Source organism: Puccinia triticina, chromosome 6A (genome assembly GCF_026914185.1).
Source record: "Puccinia triticina chromosome 6A, complete sequence".
NCBI lineage: Eukaryota > Fungi > Basidiomycota > Pucciniomycetes > Pucciniales > Pucciniaceae > Puccinia > Puccinia triticina.
Genome location: NC_070563.1, coordinates 6,196,879 through 6,213,934, shown reverse-complemented (window position 1 = coordinate 6,213,934; position 17,056 = coordinate 6,196,879). Strand labels below are relative to the sequence as shown.

The window sequence follows — 17,056 nt, the reverse complement described above, 5'->3', positions numbered from 1 at the left end:
AGTTTGTGCTAGTTTTGTCTGTCTGTATTGGATGTATTGGCTCCGAGCCCACCCACTTTCGGGCTGTATATGGATGTATGGGGTTGTAATCTCTTATCTTCGTCGCAACCACAGCCCAGGAAGCGGAGTCGACGACGGCGAGCCAACCAATCGGAGAAGCCTCAAAAATTTTTACTCAAGAAACTGCTTTCCCTCCCCCCGCGCTCGCCTTCCCCCCTCGTCTTCTCAACCAGACTCGTCTCCATCTCAACTCCGCTTCCAGCATCCCCAATAACCATCCCATCACTTCACAACCCCCCCAAAAAACAACAACCGTCCTTCGCGGCAACTATACAACCAAAAAAAACATATTCATTTCTCTCCTGCCATAGACCAGCCCAGTAAGTCCATCCACATTTTCTGCAAAGACCGGTTGACAAACAACTACTGAAACCTTGTCTGTGTCTCCATAGTCTTCTGACGCAATTTATAAAAAACCCCGCAGCTATCCCCCGATCAACCACCAAAAAGAAACTTTATCCATCGATCCACCCGGACTTGTGATGGCACCCCAGATTCACAGCAACCAAGAACAAAAAGAGCTGAACTCCGAACCTGATAGTAACGTCATCCGATCCGCCAACCATTGGGCAGGTGCCTTGCCAGCCCCTCAGGGCCTCTACGACCCCGACCAAGAGAAGGACTCGTGCGGTGTCGGATTTGTCTGCCACATCAAGGGCCAGCCGAACCATAAGATCGTCTCCGATGCCCGCTCCCTACTATGCAACATGACCCATCGTGGCGCCACTGGCGCAGATGCCCGCGATGGAGACGGTGCTGGGGTGATGACCGGGATCCCCCATGCGTTCTTCCTCAGAGAGGCCTCGCTCCTTTCGATCGATCTCCCCGCCCAGGGTCGATACGCGGTCGGAAACGTCTTTCTCAGACCCAACCCGATCGAAGCTCTCATCGAGCATAAGGCTACCTTCGAGAGAATCGCGCTCACACACAAGCTCAAGGTATTGGGCTGGCGTGAATTGCCCAGGAACAACTCGATCCTCGGTCCAGCGGCCCTCAGCCGTGAACCCATCATCCTGCAGCCGTTTGTTGTGCCCGACTCTAACGAATCCGACGCCTACTTTGATGAAAAGGAGTTTGAACGTCAACTCTACGTCTTACGAAAGCATGCTAGTCATGCCATCTCCCTCGCCGATTGGTTTTACATCTGCTCATTATCCAACAAGGTCATCATCTACAAGGGCCAACTTAGCCCCAGTCAAGTTTATGATTACTACTACGACCTCAACCATGTCCTTTTCCAATCTCATTTCTGCTTGGTTCACTCTCGTTTTTCTACCAACACATTCCCCTCTTGGGATCGGGCCCAGCCGCTCAGATGGGCCGCCCACAATGGTATGCAGTCACTATTACCCTGCGCCTCCTAACCATCACCTGAAATGTTATCTAACACCTTCCTAAAATAACCCACAGGCGAAGTCAACACGGTCCGTGGTAACAAGAACTGGATGAGGGCGCGAGAGGGCAACCTGTCATCAGACAAGTTTGGCGATCAATTGGAATCCCTCTATCCCATCATTGAAGAGGGCGGATCCGATTCGGCTGCTTTTGACAACGTCCTCGAGTTGCTTGTTGTCAATGGTGTCATGAGTCTCCCGTACGTAACAACGCAAGTACTATCACAGTCTTCTGCTGGCTGACATCCGCATTCCATGTTCCACAGGGAAGCCATCATGATGCTCGTCCCCGAGGCCTGGCAAAACAATCCCAACATGGATCCCGCCAAGAGTGCATTTTACCAATGGGCAGCCTGTGTCATGGAACCTTGGGACGGCCCGGCCCTTTTCACCTTTTCCGACGGTCGCTACTGTGGTGCCAATCTTGACCGCAACGGGTTACGTCCCTGTCGTTGGGTGACCACAGACGAAGATCTGATGATCTGCGCCTCTGAAGTCGGAGCGATCACCATTGCGCCCGAGACGATCACCCGCAAAGGACGTCTTCAACCTGGCAAAATGCTCCTGGTCGATACCCAAGAAGGCCGAATTGTCGATGACGCTGAGTTGAAGATGGCCACCGCTCATAAAAAGCCTTTCCGAGAGTGGATCAACAACCAAATGCTTCGTTTACCCGATATTCTAAAGCACAACAAATCGATCAGCTCGACTCTCCTGTCTGACACACTCGATGCAACCCGAATCTCGGAAGACCCTCGTCTTCTGGCCTTTGGATACACGCTCGAACAACTTGACTTGTTGATGAGACCCATGGTCTCCGATGGTAAGGAAGCTTTGGGATCGATGGTCAGTCAAACACTCTTCTCCTTTGACCAAGCTCGTTCCGCCACTAAATGCAGTCATTTTCTTATTCCTTAGGGTAACGACGCACCCCTCGCCTGCTTGGCTACTCAGCCTCGCTTGATCTACGATTACTTTCGTCAACTCTTTGCCCAAGTAACTAATCCACCCATCGACCCCATCAGAGAATCAATTGTGATGTCACTGGAATGTTATGTTGGACCGGAAGGTAACTTGCTTGCCCTGGATGAGAGCCAGGCTGGCAGGTTAGCCTTGCCCAGCCCCATCCTAAGCGTTCAAGAATTCCGAGCTCTTCATGACCTGCACACCTTCAATCCCGCTTGGTCATCCCACACCATTGACATTACCTTTGAGAAGCGAAGCGGACTGGCCGGGTATGTAGTCACGCTTGACCGAATCTGTCAAGCTGCCAGCGCAGCTGTCCAAGCCGGTTGTCGGGTGCTTGCTCTCTCTGATCGAGCGGTAAGTGCGGACCGTGTTGCAGTCTCGGCGCTTGCCGCCACGGGGGCCGTGCATCACCACCTGATCAAAAGCAAAGAACGATCGAAGGTAGCCCTGTTAGTTGAGACCGGCGAGGCCCGAGAAGTTCACCATCTGTGTGTCCTGTTGGGTTACGGTGCAGACGGCATCTGTCCTTATCTCGCCATGGAAGCCATCCTGAAACTCCGTCGTGAGGGATTGGTCAAAGTGGACTTGACCGACGTTGATCTCATCGAAAACTTCCGCCATGCCACCAACAATGGGATCCTCAAAGTCATGAGTAAGATGGGCATTTCGACACTTCAAAGCTACAAGGGTGCCCAGATCTTTGAAGCACTCGGTCTACATCAAACGGTAGTCGAACGATGCTTTGTTGGGACGGCCAGTCGGATCCAAGGTACCACTTTTGAACTCCTTGCATTGGATGCTTTTGAGTTCCACGAACGCGGTTTCCCCTCTCGTCAAGTCGTCCAACCGCCCGGTCTGCCTGAATCTGGTGAATACCATTGGCGTGATGGAGGAGAAGCACACATCAACGACCCCGTCTCAATCGCCAACCTGCAAGACGCCGTCCGTTCGAAGAACCAGTCGGCCTACGATGTCTATAGCCAGAACGCGCAGAAGCAAGTACGTGCAGTTACTCTTCGTGGGTTGCTCGACTTCGACTACGAGAGTGCCCAATCGATCCCGTTGGAGCAAGTCGAGCCTTGGCACGAACTAGTCAAGCGTTTCTGCACGGGTGCCATGTCCTACGGTTCTATTTCTCAGGAAGCTCATAGTGCTCTCGCAATCGCGATGAACCGGCTCGGCGGAAAGTCTAACACCGGTGAGGGTGGAGAAGACGCTTCTCGGTCTCTCATCATGCCCAATGGAGACACCATGCGGTCGGCTATCAAGCAGGTCGCTTCGGGTCGGTTCGGTGTGACCTCCAACTATTTGGCCGATAGTGATGAACGTCAGTTTCTATTCCATGTTGCCTTTCTTTTTTGTCTTCCAAGTTTTCAACCCAGAACAGTGGCTAATAAGTTTCTCTGCTCTTATGAATGTAGTTCAAATCAAAATGGCCCAAGGTGCGAAGCCTGGTGAAGGAGGAGAATTGCCTGGACACAAGGTTTCCGAATCAATTGCCAAGACCCGTCATTCTACTGCTGGAGTTGGCTTGATCTCACCGCCGCCGCATCACGACATCTATTCGATCGAAGATCTGAAACAATTGATCTACGATCTGAAATGCGCCAATCCGCGGGCACGAGTGTCGGTGAAGCTAGTGTCGGAAGTCGGAGTTGGTATAGTTGCATCTGGTGTCGCGAAAGCAAAAGCTGATCATATTTTGATCTCAGGTCATGATGGTGGTACGGGTGCATCCAGATGGACCGGCATCAAGTATGCCGGTCTCCCCTGGGAGCTCGGCCTAGCCGAGACCCACCAAACTTTGGTCTTGAACGATCTCAGAGGCCGAGTGTGTCTGCAGACCGACGGCCAGATCCGCACTGGTCGTGATGTCGCCATTGCTGCCCTCCTGGGAGCTGAAGAGTTTGGTTTTGCTACTACCCCTTTGATCGCCATGGGCTGTATCATGATGAGACGTTGTCATCAGTCAGTCAACTCTTTCCTCATTCGATGCGTCAAACTTGTTTACTAACTCTTCTTCCTCTGCCGCTCAAAATTTTCCCTCGGTCCTGCTTTTTCCTATACGATCGTAGAAACACTTGCCCTGTCGGTGTTGCCACACAAGACCCCGTCTTGAGAGCCAAGTTCACCGGGCAGCCCGAGCACGTGATCAACTTTTTTTACTACGTCGCTGAGGAGCTAAGGACCCACATGGCCAAGCTTGGTTTCCGGACCCTCAACGAAATGGTTGGCCGGACCGATCTCCTCAAAGTGGACGAAACCCTACGAAACCCCAAAACAGTGAACATCGACCTGAGTGCAGTTCTCAAACCTGCATGGAAGATGCGCCCTGGAGTAGCCACATTCAAGACCAAGCAACAAGACCACAAGATGTACACCCGTCTCGACAACAAATTCATCGACGAGGCCGAGCCGGCGATCGCGAAAGGATTGCCAGTTCGAATTGAGGCTGACGTGAAGAACACCGATCGTGCCCTTGGTACCTCCCTGGCCAACCGGGTCTCCAAAGCATATGGCGAACAGGGACTCGAACGGGACACGATTCATGTCGATCTTCGAGGCTCAGCCGGTCAATCTCTGGGAGCCTTCTTAGCTCCTGGTATCACCCTTGAATTAGAGGGCGACGCCAACGACTATGTTGGAAAGGGTTTGTCGGGTGGTCGTCTGATCGTCTACCCACCCCGATCCTCTGTGTTCAAGGCCGAGGAGAACGTCATTGTTGGGAATGTTTGTCTCTACGGTGCCACCTCCGGCGAGGCCTTCTTCCGAGGGATCGCCGCCGAACGATTCGCGGTCAGAAACTCGGGTGCGATTGCCGTCGTCGAAGGTGTGGGTGATCACGGTTGTGAATACATGACTGGTGGCCGGGTCGTCGTTTTGGGTTCCACTGGCAGAAACTTCGCAGCCGGAATGAGCGGCGGTATCGCTTACGTCTTGGACATGGCGCGTGACTTCAAGAGTAAAGTCAATTCGGAAATGGTTGAACTGTGAGTACCTTTGTCGTTGTTCAGATCTCTCTTGGGTTATCATGACTGACAAAAGGATCTCACTGTGAATTGTGACGAACTTAGGGGCACGGTTAACGACCCTCACGAAATCGCTGAGCTACGTGGAATGATCGAGGATCATCGTCATTTCACAAAATCGGAACAAGCCGTCCGCATCCTCCGCAAATTCAATGAATTCCTGCCTCGCTTTGTCCGGGTCATGCCCTTGGACTACAAGGCTGTCCTCGAAGCTGGCTCCAAAGCGGCCATCCAATCCGACCCCCGCAAAAACATGCCCGGCTTTGACATCAAGGGCGATGCGTTCAACCCGACGGAAGACAAGGCGAAGACCAATGTCAACGACCAGGTCGAAATCCCGTCGGCCACGCTCGGTCACTCCGAGCCTCCGGTGGTCGATCTCGAGGATGCGATGGTGGATGAGGAGAGTGCCAAGAAGATTGTCGAGAAGCTCGACAAGACTAAAGGGTTCATGAAATACAAACGGCTCAACGAGAACTACAGGAACCCCAAGACTCGGACGAAGGATTGGGCTGAACTCTCGACCCGGTTGACGGAGAGCCAGCTCAAGGTCCAAGCCGCTAGATGCATGGACTGCGGTGTCCCCTTCTGTCAGTCGGACACCGGCTGCCCTATCTCCAACGTCATCCCCAAATGGAACGACCTCGTCTTTAAAGGCCAATGGCTCGACGCTTTGAATCGGCTCCTGATGACTAATAATTTCCCCGAGTTCACCGGTAGGATCTGTCCTGCACCTTGTGAAGGTGCCTGTGTCTTGGGAATCAATGAAGCTCCAGTTGGAATCAAGAGCATTGAATGGTACATTATCTTGCCACTGTTTGATTTTTTTTTTTCGGAACCAGAGCTGAATGACCGCCTTCTTTGATTTCAACAGTGCCATCATTGACAAAGGGTTCGAGATGGGATGGATAGTCCCTCGACCACCATTGGAGCGAACGGGCAAGAAGGTAGCGATCATTGGGTCCGGCCCGGCCGGACTAGCGTGTGCAGACCAGCTCAACCGAGCCGGCCACACGGTCACCGTCTACGACCGCAACGATCGTCACGGCGGGCTCCTCATGTACGGGATCCCTAACATGAAACTTGACAAGAAGGTCGTCCAGAGACGGCTCGATCTCATGGCCGCTGAAGGCATCGAATTCGTTGCCAACGCCCACGTCGGTGTATCTACTGACGTCAACGAGATCCGCGCCAGCAATCATGCGCTCGTCGTCTCTACCGGAGCTACTTGGCCTCGTAACTTGAACTTACCCAACCGAAACCTGGATGGTGAATATCTTTTTCATTTTTTTCATTGCAGAACAAACGTGTTCGAGAATTAACATGTTCTCTCTGTTCGATGATCAACTCAGGAATCCATTTCGCGATGGAATTCTTGCAACTGAACACGAAATCGCTGTTAGATTCGGAGCTCAATGACTCGAGCTACCTATCAGCGAAGGGCAAGAATGTGATCGTGATCGGTGGAGGAGACACTGGGAACGACTGTATCGGGACCTCTCTGCGACACGGTGCCAAGTCGGTGACCAACTTCGAGCTCCTACCCCAGCCCCCTCAGAGCCGTGCTTCCGATAACCCGTGGCCCCAATGGCCTAAGGTCTTCAGAGTCGACTACGGTCACTCCGAGGTTCAGACCTTTTTTGGCAAAGATCCGAGAGAATACTGCATCTCCACTAAAGAATGTACGCTTCATCTCCCTTAGCTTCTTTTAATTTATCGAGCATCGTGTCTTTTTGTGGGCTTGTTCACTGATACACGTCCCTTTTGTGGTGGCTGGTTTCCAGTTGTGTCCGATGGTGAGGGCAAACTGAAAGGTTTGAATACTGTCCGAGTGGAGTGGACTGTAAGTGCACTCAATCGGTTACCCAAAAAAGCCTCACATCCAGTTCTCTGACCGATTATTCCCTGAAACCGAATCAAAAACAGAAAGATTCCAGAGGAGCATGGAAGATGAAAGAGGTCGCCGGCTCGGAAGAGTTCTACGAATGTGAACTATGTTTACTAGCTCTCGGCTTCTTGGGCCCGGAAGAATCGATGATCAAGGCGCTGGGCTTGAAGCAAGATCCGCGCTCGAACATCGTCACCAACATGGCCGAGAACGAGCGCCGCTTCCAGTACCAAACCAGCATCGATGGCGTCTTCGCTGCCGGTGATTGTCGTCGTGGACAGAGCTTGGTCGTCTGTAAGTATCCTCTCTCTCTCTCTTTAGGCTTCCTTATAGGACTATTTTACTTACTCGGCCCGGGTCGGTATCATATAGGGGGTATCCAAGAAGGAAGAGCGGCCGCTGTCGACGTCGATAACTTCTTGAGCGGCAAAAGCTCGAGCAAATTGCCCTTAAAAGGGAGCATCAAACACCGAGACTTTACCGTCGACTCCTTCGATTCTACTGTCGTTGCTTAGACCTCTGTCACTTTCTCCTTCTCTCTTTTTGTAAATACATTCATCACGTTTCCACCTCATACCCCCTTTCTTACGAATGACCTCTTCCGCATTTCATCTGTGAATCAATGTTGGTTAAGATCTTTGTCTCTCTGACAGCAGTCGGCCCGCGTTCTCTAGTCTTCCATCCCACCCCCCTTGCCCTTTGGCTTTACATAATAGAGTTGTTTGCTTGTTGGAAGATCAATGTGTTTTATCTCCTCATTTCACAAAAAACACATCTTGTTTTTCTGTACCCTCTTTTGCATCCTGTCCGATAACCCTTCGAAAGTAAATAACCTGTCATCTCTTCTTCTCATCTTCTATACAATCATCTACTATAACATCCACACTACCTTTCCCTTTGTTTTGTTGGGTACTTCCATACTTGGTACAAAGCATCATCAACTTTATCTTCTCTCTTGCTCTCTACATATACATGCTGCCATACAGATCAACTTTACCAATCTATACAGTACATAGCTTTACATGACATGTATCTATGTGTGTGTAATCGCCTTATCCATCGGTGCATGGCTTCAGCTACCTTTTTCTTGTTTTCGCAATCTGATACATGTGAACATGAAACTTGGAGCCGTCCCCATGACGCGTCAGTAAAACTGAGCTTCAACAGAGACTTGACTTCAAGTCTAACTTGACACAAGTCCCCCCTGGTGGGAGGCTCGCTGTGGCTGGCCGCGAAGCGGCCCCTCCCGCAGGGAGGGACTTGTGCACAAAGTCAAAATTTTGGCTGAGAAAGAAATCATGAATGGCTGGAGGAAAAATACTTAGCATCACCCAGCCTCCCCCTCAGCTCCTGTGGACCTGCCCCAGAGCCAAATTACACTTCTCAATCTCAGCTTTCAAATGGCGCTGGTCTCATCTCCTCAATCCTTATCATTTTTTCTGTACTAATGTTTTAAAAATAAAAAAAAAACACAAAGAAATGTAAACCAAGGAATTACAACCATCATGCCTTGTGGATATTGGATTCACAAGCCTGCAGATATCTGCAGATCCTACACCTGTAGCCACCCAATTGTTGCAGATAGGATATTCAATTGTGCATATTATCAGAAAATCCAAAATTGGATCTTCAGTGCAATGGAATATCCTCCAGGATTCCTTTGACCTCCAAAACGGATTCCTTCAATCAGTTTTGGAGTTTATGCCTCAAAACCTTGGGGGAGGGTGCCCATCAGCACTGCCAAGAAAACTGTCTATTCAGTTTTTCTTGTACATATTTTGGTGAATTTTAAATTTTGTTTTTGTGTTTTTAGGATTGAAAATCCTTCCTTTGTCTGCCAGCCTGCAGACATTATTCATAAGCCTCTCCTACGGAGAGCCCTCCGGGCGGGGTCCCCCAGACCCTCCGTTCGAGAGGCTTAGTTAAGCTAGACTTCAAGTCGTCTGGCAGGAGTGACGAACCTTGGTACCCGCACGCCATCCAAAAAATGGTCGTCTCTGGACATAAAACCACAGCAATCCCAGTAGAGAGGCGCCGTGGACTTCGGGAAAAGGGAATCATGAGCCAAAGAGCCAATGTCGAATCGCGAAAACCTAGGAGCAGCCTGAAATTACTCCATGTATCGTGGATTCTGCTGCTGCACCTGGTGAGCATCTCATTCCACGTGCCATTCTCCGTCCGCCCCCTCCCCCCTCCTAGTTCCTCGCCCTTGGTCTCTTTCCAACCTTCCAGTCACCCGCTCTTGGGTTGCAAGGCATCCTTGATCTGTTATAACGTCATCACCAGACATCTGCTTCAGCCGATCCGGCCGGGTTAATTCTTGTTTGCAGTCCAGAAACTTCTTACGGATCACGTGTTACTTTTTTCGGTCTTTCGTGACCCGGTAGACCATTGACTGGCCTTTGCCCGTGGGGATAACGCTTGCTAGCTGGTGGAGGTTGACATGCTCTCTGCCTCGCTGAACCTCAAGAGGGGCGAAGTGATCACATAGGGAGCATTTCAACCACCACTTGCCAATCACCATCGCTTAAAGCAGTATTGATAATTGCACTGCAAATGTTGCTCCTGTTGAATATGGAGCCTGAGTCTCGAGACCCTGCGGGGTAAATACTCCTCCAGTCTCAGAGGGGCTGTGTTAAACTCGGGTCTGATGCTCTATTCCATGCCTCTTGGCTCTCATAGCAGCTGGTAGTGCCTCAAGCAGTAGGACTTCACCTATAACTGCTATCTGTGTCACTAACCTTGCCAAATAAATCGCGTGCGTGTTTTCCAAAGCACCATCTGCTGAAATTTTGCTTGCCCTCCACACATCTTCGGCCATGAAACACGGGCAGATTCAATTGAGGGCACGGTGGTCGAGCAACTGGGTTTTGACCTGAATCGGCACTTGTTCACCTCGTGTTGCGATTTCTTTGGCGGATTGTATCTCTTCTGTAGGAGCTGAAAATATCGCATCACTATCTTTGACGTATCTTCACATTTCTTTCTGGATTTTCCTGTCACCTTGCGTACTCTCGATCTATCCACTCCCACTCCCAGGCACTCACCCCGCAACATGCTACGCCCGCGTCGAGCAGGCTCGATTGACACACCGTAGTATGTGGTGTTATAGCCTGCAAGGGTAGGTGATAAATTTTTGTTAAACAGTTTAAGAACCATAAGTGAAACCTGATCCAGTATGTAATACGAGATCATTCTGTGTCCGGGTCCTCTTGCAATCGCGCCACTGGATCCATCCGGCAAACCTCCATGCAGTCGAAAAATGAGTTTGATTAAAGCGTCCGCTGTGATACAACAAACCCCCCAATTTCTTCTTGGAGAAGAAATTTTCCTTCCCATTTATATGAGAATCCAAATGGAAATTGATCAACTCCGCCACATGAGACGGTCTATGAAGCTGGATGTCCATCAGGCACCTCGTACCAACGCAACTTTTCGTCATGACTCGTAATACAATGATCACTGTAGATTACTATAATAGCGGCCACGCATCTGAGCAGACATTACGCAAGCCGCCTTTCCTGCATTTCTCCTGAGTAGCACAGGATACCTTTCCCTCTGAACAGACCGTTTTCCAAAAATGATGTCAAACGTCTTAAAAAGGGTACAAGCAGGATGTCTACCATGGGGTTTCTGTCTGTTGGGTTTAGCAACAAGCTCGGCCTTGAACACCGCAAAGGGTTCCCTACCAGCCACCGCCCGTGTCAGTTCCCGACTTCTCGAAAGGCATTCGTCTGCCGCCGGGTTTGTTTCAGCACTTGGGTCCAAGTCCGATTTTGTTTCTGCACCTGGGGATGGGCATCTTTACATCAATGACACGCTTTTCGATTTCAGGAGTTTCAAGTGGGTATCCTCTTCCCTAGTGTATCATCTTGCAAAGTTTGGAAATCATACCAATTGAACAATCATCGGTTCTTGGACAATATTCTTCACTTCATCCTTTGGCGTGAATTCACGTTGGGAAGCTCTCCCACTATCTTCGAAGGTGAGCAAGAGAAAAAATGAATGAATCCAGCTTGACTTGGCCTGACAAGATGGTTGACTTGTGCATAACCGCAACAGGCGGAGAGTTTCAAGGACGTGATTTAATACAAACAATTTCAGCTTTCGGTAGCCCGGTCACTCGCACTTACACACTGCATGTGGCCAACACAATGTTCACAGACGGCCGGGAACCACCGTCTTCATCTCACATCCTTGGTTGGGACGATAACGCCAGTGGTGAGATCAACCCTTTTATTTCAAGTTTGGGGCAATGTACTCACTCAGGACATGAACTTTCGGATATTAGACTGGATATATAATGAAACAAATTGGAGGAAAATAGATAAAATGTGAGATTAACTTCCCTTGGCAAGCTAACTTCATCTTTTTATCTGCTAAAATCCCTCAACCTTTGATCGTTGTGTGAAGTTTGGACTTATCTCGTCAATATGGTATCAGGCTCATAATCCCAATCATCAATCAGGTATGCAAATGTACAGAGTGATTTCTGCATTCACATCTAACTAGTTTGGACTAATTTTAGCGTTATGTTCTTTTGCCATGTAGGACTATGGGACTAGCGGGACAAACTGGGTCGGAAATTTCAATGATGTAAGTTAACAATTCTGACGATTTTTCATTCTGAGGGCGTTTCTGAAATTCGCATCACTTCATTCACAGTTGATCCGACACAGGTACGGAATCGAGGACTACACGGTTGCAAACCAGGCGGTGGATTGGTTCACAGACCCCGAAATGATTCGGAGCTACAAACAAATCATCGCTTTTTTCTTGAACCGAATCAACACCTTCAACGGGATCCGGATTGGTAATGACGAGACTGTTCTAGCTTTTGAGACGGGAAATGAAATGAATTGGGGTGATAAAAATCAGAAGATTTGTATGTTCCTTCGCTGAAAATTCTTTCATATCTCAATCCTAGTGATATACACCTAATACACGCAAGCTCATGACTTCTATTTTCCATAGATAAAAGGGCTGCCCCGGCCAGTGTCAGTCATGATGACTTGATCTCTTCTTTCTGAAAATTTGATGTGGAAAGACTGGAAGCTGACGGGGGTGTGGGGCGGTTGGGATTAATCAGTGGACAATTGAGATCGCGCAACACATCAAGTCACTGGCTCCAAAAACGTTGGTAATGGATGGCAGCTTGTGAGTCTATTTTTCTACACTGCGTACAATACCAGCTGCTTTCCTCGCATACTAAAAGCATCGAAACAGCTCGCGGAATCCATCAGCCGCATGGAATGACGAAGTACTAGATTCCCCGTTTGTAGACTTATTTTCTTACCATTTTTGTGAGTCAATTGATTCAATTCTAATGCGGAAGAATATCCGTTCAGTAACAGAGAAAAATGATTTCATAATACGTATTCAGATGGTACAGGTGATACTAGGTTTTATAAAAAGTGCGTGTTTTGCTCGAGTCTATGACAACCGTTTTGAAAGGCATACTGACCGTAATACGGAGATCTAGTCTTCAAGATCTGGTACAACTGCATGAGAAGACCTTCATTGTCGGCGAACACGGCTTTTGTGAGATGCCCGCTGTTTTATTAATCAAATTTGGTGGGATGCCTAATATTTTTTGCTCTGATGACAGATGAGCAAGCCGAAACCTATGAGGCCTTTTATAAGAACATAACTTGTGCCGGAGCTTTTGTGTGGTCGCTGCTTCCGCATTCCGAGAAGGGAGGTTTCCTGACCCATGGTGAAGGCCACAACATTTTTGCCTATCATGCTCCTGGATTCAAGAACCAGACATCGAAAAATTTCGACACACAAGAGGCTGAAGTCATTTCGTCCACTTATAATGCTAGGTGTGTTCTGAAGCCTTTCGCTTAAAACTTATTATTTTTTCTATTTATATAAAAGGACGACGTCAATTGCTGAGTTGAAACATCGTTCCTGGGTCGATCAAGCAGCTATCGAATCCTTGGGCTAGAGCCGCCACCTAAACCGGTACCTGGCCCCCCAGAAGCATTCCTTCTTAACAATGGTACAACTTATGGAATATCTTGGCGGGGCTCTGCTTGGGCGCAGAGATACCAAATTCTAGGTGTAAGGAATCTTTCCCCTCCTCGCCAGTAGCGCAAAGAACGCCATGAAGCTTACCATGCCAATACACTGCGCAGGCCGGGGCTAAAAATAAGAATAATCTGAGGGTTATCTCAAAATACATACCGGATAACGTTGATGCTGGTCAACTATTTATCCCCCTCAAACCAAACGAGCCCACAAAACCGATCAAGATCACATTGTCCAGACCAGTACCGAAAAAATTACATACGGGTTGGGTGGACAACAAGTGGTGTGCACCGGAATCACCAGCATCTTGTCCCAAGAAGTCCAATTTTTCAAGACAAGATAATCCTGAAGATTCGATCTCATACCCGGGCCAGCCCTTTGACAAGGGAACCATTGAGGACACTCAGAAACTTCACAGTCCAGTTCAACTTGGCGCTATAGTCCCAGAAGATTCCTCATCTGGTGGTTGGTTTGCGGTCCGTGCAATAAGCGCCGATGGGGTCCCTGGCAAAATTTCGAAACCAGTTTTTCTCAAAACATAGTAGAATGATAAGCCTGAATGACTATAATGTAATGTATTTTTTAAGGGGGCAGGATATCATAAGAAGAATTCAATAAAACTACTTGAAGTATAATACTATTTGTTGAGGACAAAAGATATTTGTGTTTCCCACCACAGGCGTTAGCATAAAACTGAGTGAAGACTAACAACCAGTGAGAAGTGTGCGAACCTAGAGTTAACACAAATGAGCCGAGACCAGATGAGTGAGACTCAGAAGAAAGAAGCCAAAAATTTGGACGAAGAAAAGAGAAACAACAATAGGAAACATGTTTAAATATATGCATCCAATATTCTACGTTTAGGTTTCATAAATATCACTATTCCGTGTCCATCAATGTGCCAGAGCAGGGTGAAAAAGGAAACTCCCAGACTCCAATTTCAACAGCCTCCACCTTATTTTCAGTCACCCGCGGAATTGGCAGGCCCTTTCAGCTGGTGTCTCTTACATATGATCACACAAAAAAGGGGGATAGAGATAAGGATCAAAGAGAGGAGTGGATAGCTGGAACATGAATGCTGAAGATTGGAGGCGTGTACTGGCCAGCAGCGGTGCAGCACTGGATGGTCTGGGGCAGCTGAAGCTGGTTCCACCAGGAGGTGGAGCTGGGGCAGTACCCTGGAAAATGGATTCATTATTTGCTTAAAAGAAACTTTGATTTGGAATTAACCATGAAATTGGAATGATTCCAACATTGGGACATGTGCATGCTCAAGGTGCATCCTGTACATATTTTCATTAGTGGTGTACATGAGCTAGTTATCCTTGAGAATGGAAAATGTATGAATCAAGTTTTTTTTCCATTGAGAATGATCACTGGATGACTTCCCTTGAAATCTGAATCCCTCACAGTTGTGGATATAGACCCAAAACGTCTAGATTTTCACAGGTAAATCTAGCTTTTGGGACTCTAGATTGCTTCTGGGAGGCCCTCAGATCTTGACAGGAAGTCACCCACTGATTCAGGAACACCATTCACCAGGGAAGAAAGTGTTGCACTCTCTAGAGAGTGCCAGGCCGTAATTTTGTATGTAAGTTAGTCTGATGTGAGTTCAATGTTAAATTGAAGTCTTTGTTCACTTTCTTCCCAATACCAGTGTAACTGTAGGTCAAGTGTGACAGCTCTGTTTATGAAGCTTAGGGCAAAAACCCGTCAAAATTAAGGGTTTTGGGCCCTAGCACTATAACTGTGCTGATGTAAACACTAGTAATGTAAATTACTAAACTTGTTACGTGGTAATTTGGCCACTACAAGGGTTTTAAACACTCTTTAAAAAGAGGAGGATTTATTATGTAATTAATAATATATAATTATTAATTACAGGGAATAAATTTGGCGTAAAAAAGTAGGTGGTAAGCGCTTAAGCTGATTGGCTGCTTGTCAGAGGCAGGGGTCTGACGGCAACTACTTTTAAGGATAAAGCTTGTAAATATGCTAATAAGGGATTTTTAATATTTAAAGGTTTAATCCAGTGGATTTTACGTGCTGGGGATGGTTTAAAGGGAAAAGGGGCTACAATAGTAGCAGAGGAGAATATTCACAGCAACTTACAGTTTATTGGCGGTGAATGGTCTGAGGGATCTTTTCCTGAGGGCCAAATAGGCCTCTATTTATAGAGGGGACTTCAGTGGGCGTAAACATTGAGTCCTTTTTCCCCTATGGGAGTATCCAGGGGTGTAGCCGTGAAAAGGGCTTGGCTGTGGGTAATTTAATTGTATTGTAATAGACTAATTTCCCTGACTCTGTCACATGACATGTTTATAACCAATTGTCATGTGAAAGAGCTTCAGTAGAAGTCTACATAATACTTTCACGGGGTATTTTTACACGAGTAATATTACTCATTAATGTACAACAGTTTAATTTTATGTACACTGTTTGTTTTACTAAATTTATGTATGTAATACTATTTTTGGGCGCTTTCTGGGGCCAATTCTTATTTATACAATTAGTACATGAAGGAATAGGAATAAGGGGGTACTTTAAGTGGGTGACCCCCCTTAATTTATGATGAGGAATCTGATTCTGCAATAATAATTTAATAATTATTATTATTTACTAGGTTATTGCAGTCTTTTGGATACTTGTTGTATCTCTAAGGCTGACAAAGTGTTTGTGAAATGATCTATAATTCAATGCCAACCCACAAGGATCTCTCTGTTGAAGTTTTGTGTTTGTTTCATCATTATTACAATTGCAGAAGTGATCTTCATTGCACACAAGCTTTTCCAAGAATGTATGAATCTTACCCTCAAACATATCCTTAGCCGACTGCCAGGTAATTTTTTGGAATTGCAGATTTTTTCATTCAAAACACACATAAAATCACATTATGGAACATACTTGTGAGATATAGCAAATTCGGAGGATCTGCACACTGGTGGATGAATCCTTGTGGCATATTTCTGACATGTCAATTCCCATATCAAATCGGGAGGAAATCCCCACGCATATCCCAGTGTGGTTAGAACCATTTGTCTTGTAGATTGATCATCTTGTATCTTTTCTTCACAAACCATTTTCCATTAATTTTCTTCGGTGTAGCATTATTTCGTCACAGGTATCCATGTCTATGGTGCAACAACATGGTGCCATTTCTCTCATAACATGGTGCTGATGTAGCACCTGCTGTCAGTTGAGACTTCTGTACTGCGGTCAGGCTGTATCCAGACCACTGAAAATGATTGGTCATCGGCCAGCAGGAGTGCCACAAAACTTGTGAGGAAAAGTGTTAAAACAATTTGTGTATGTGGGTTTGAAGGTTGGCACAATTGAACTATGGACGCCTGGGGAAACAAAGATTGGCTTAGCATCCCCCTGTTTCCCTGGTGAGGGTTTTTTTTCTGTTTTAATGCCCACCCTCATGTTTGGGCCAATTTTAGGGTGGAAATTGGCAAAAATATCACACATTTACCCAGACTCGATGAACAGTGGGTGCTGTTCATTGCACTGGAAAATTCGCCTCTCAATGGCCACCACATGCTGGCCATCCATTTGGGCTTTTCTGAGCTTGACGGGCAGTGTGTACTGCCCCAAAAGATCAGAAATGCTGGCGCGATGATCAGTACTTGCTGGTCATCACAATAGGGCTCTGCCGACTCGGGGACCCCTTTCATTTGTCC

The 17,056-nt window shown here is 47.5% G+C and overlaps 2 protein-coding genes across 2 annotated transcripts; both read left to right on the top strand.

Annotated features, from left to right (window-relative positions):
- Positions 1 to 542: 542 nt before the first annotated feature.
- On the top strand, positions 543 to 7,855 carry PtA15_6A702 (uncharacterized protein; the record flags this gene model as incomplete). Its single annotated transcript, XM_053170436.1, has 12 exons — positions 543 to 1,392; positions 1,471 to 1,654; positions 1,721 to 2,300; positions 2,373 to 3,750; positions 3,845 to 4,391; positions 4,499 to 5,413; positions 5,498 to 6,250; positions 6,327 to 6,721; positions 6,805 to 7,134; positions 7,237 to 7,295; positions 7,379 to 7,634; positions 7,713 to 7,855. The coding sequence occupies 12 exons, from the start codon at positions 543 to 545 to the stop codon at positions 7,853 to 7,855; spliced, it is 6,390 nt and encodes a 2,129-aa protein (XP_053021627.1).
- A 3,065-nt stretch (positions 7,856 to 10,920) lies between these two features.
- PtA15_6A701 (uncharacterized protein) lies at positions 10,921 to 13,915 on the top strand (the record flags this gene model as incomplete). The annotated part of the gene is made up of 15 exons (XM_053170435.1): positions 10,921 to 11,183; positions 11,306 to 11,325; positions 11,403 to 11,561; positions 11,632 to 11,674; positions 11,754 to 11,808; positions 11,892 to 11,936; positions 12,006 to 12,225; positions 12,315 to 12,337; positions 12,430 to 12,497; positions 12,567 to 12,643; positions 12,724 to 12,754; positions 12,823 to 12,881; positions 12,949 to 13,165; positions 13,271 to 13,406; positions 13,481 to 13,915. The coding sequence occupies 15 exons, from the start codon at positions 10,921 to 10,923 to the stop codon at positions 13,913 to 13,915; spliced, it is 1,851 nt and encodes a 616-aa protein (XP_053021626.1).
- Between the last annotated feature and the right edge of the window lie 3,141 nt (positions 13,916 to 17,056).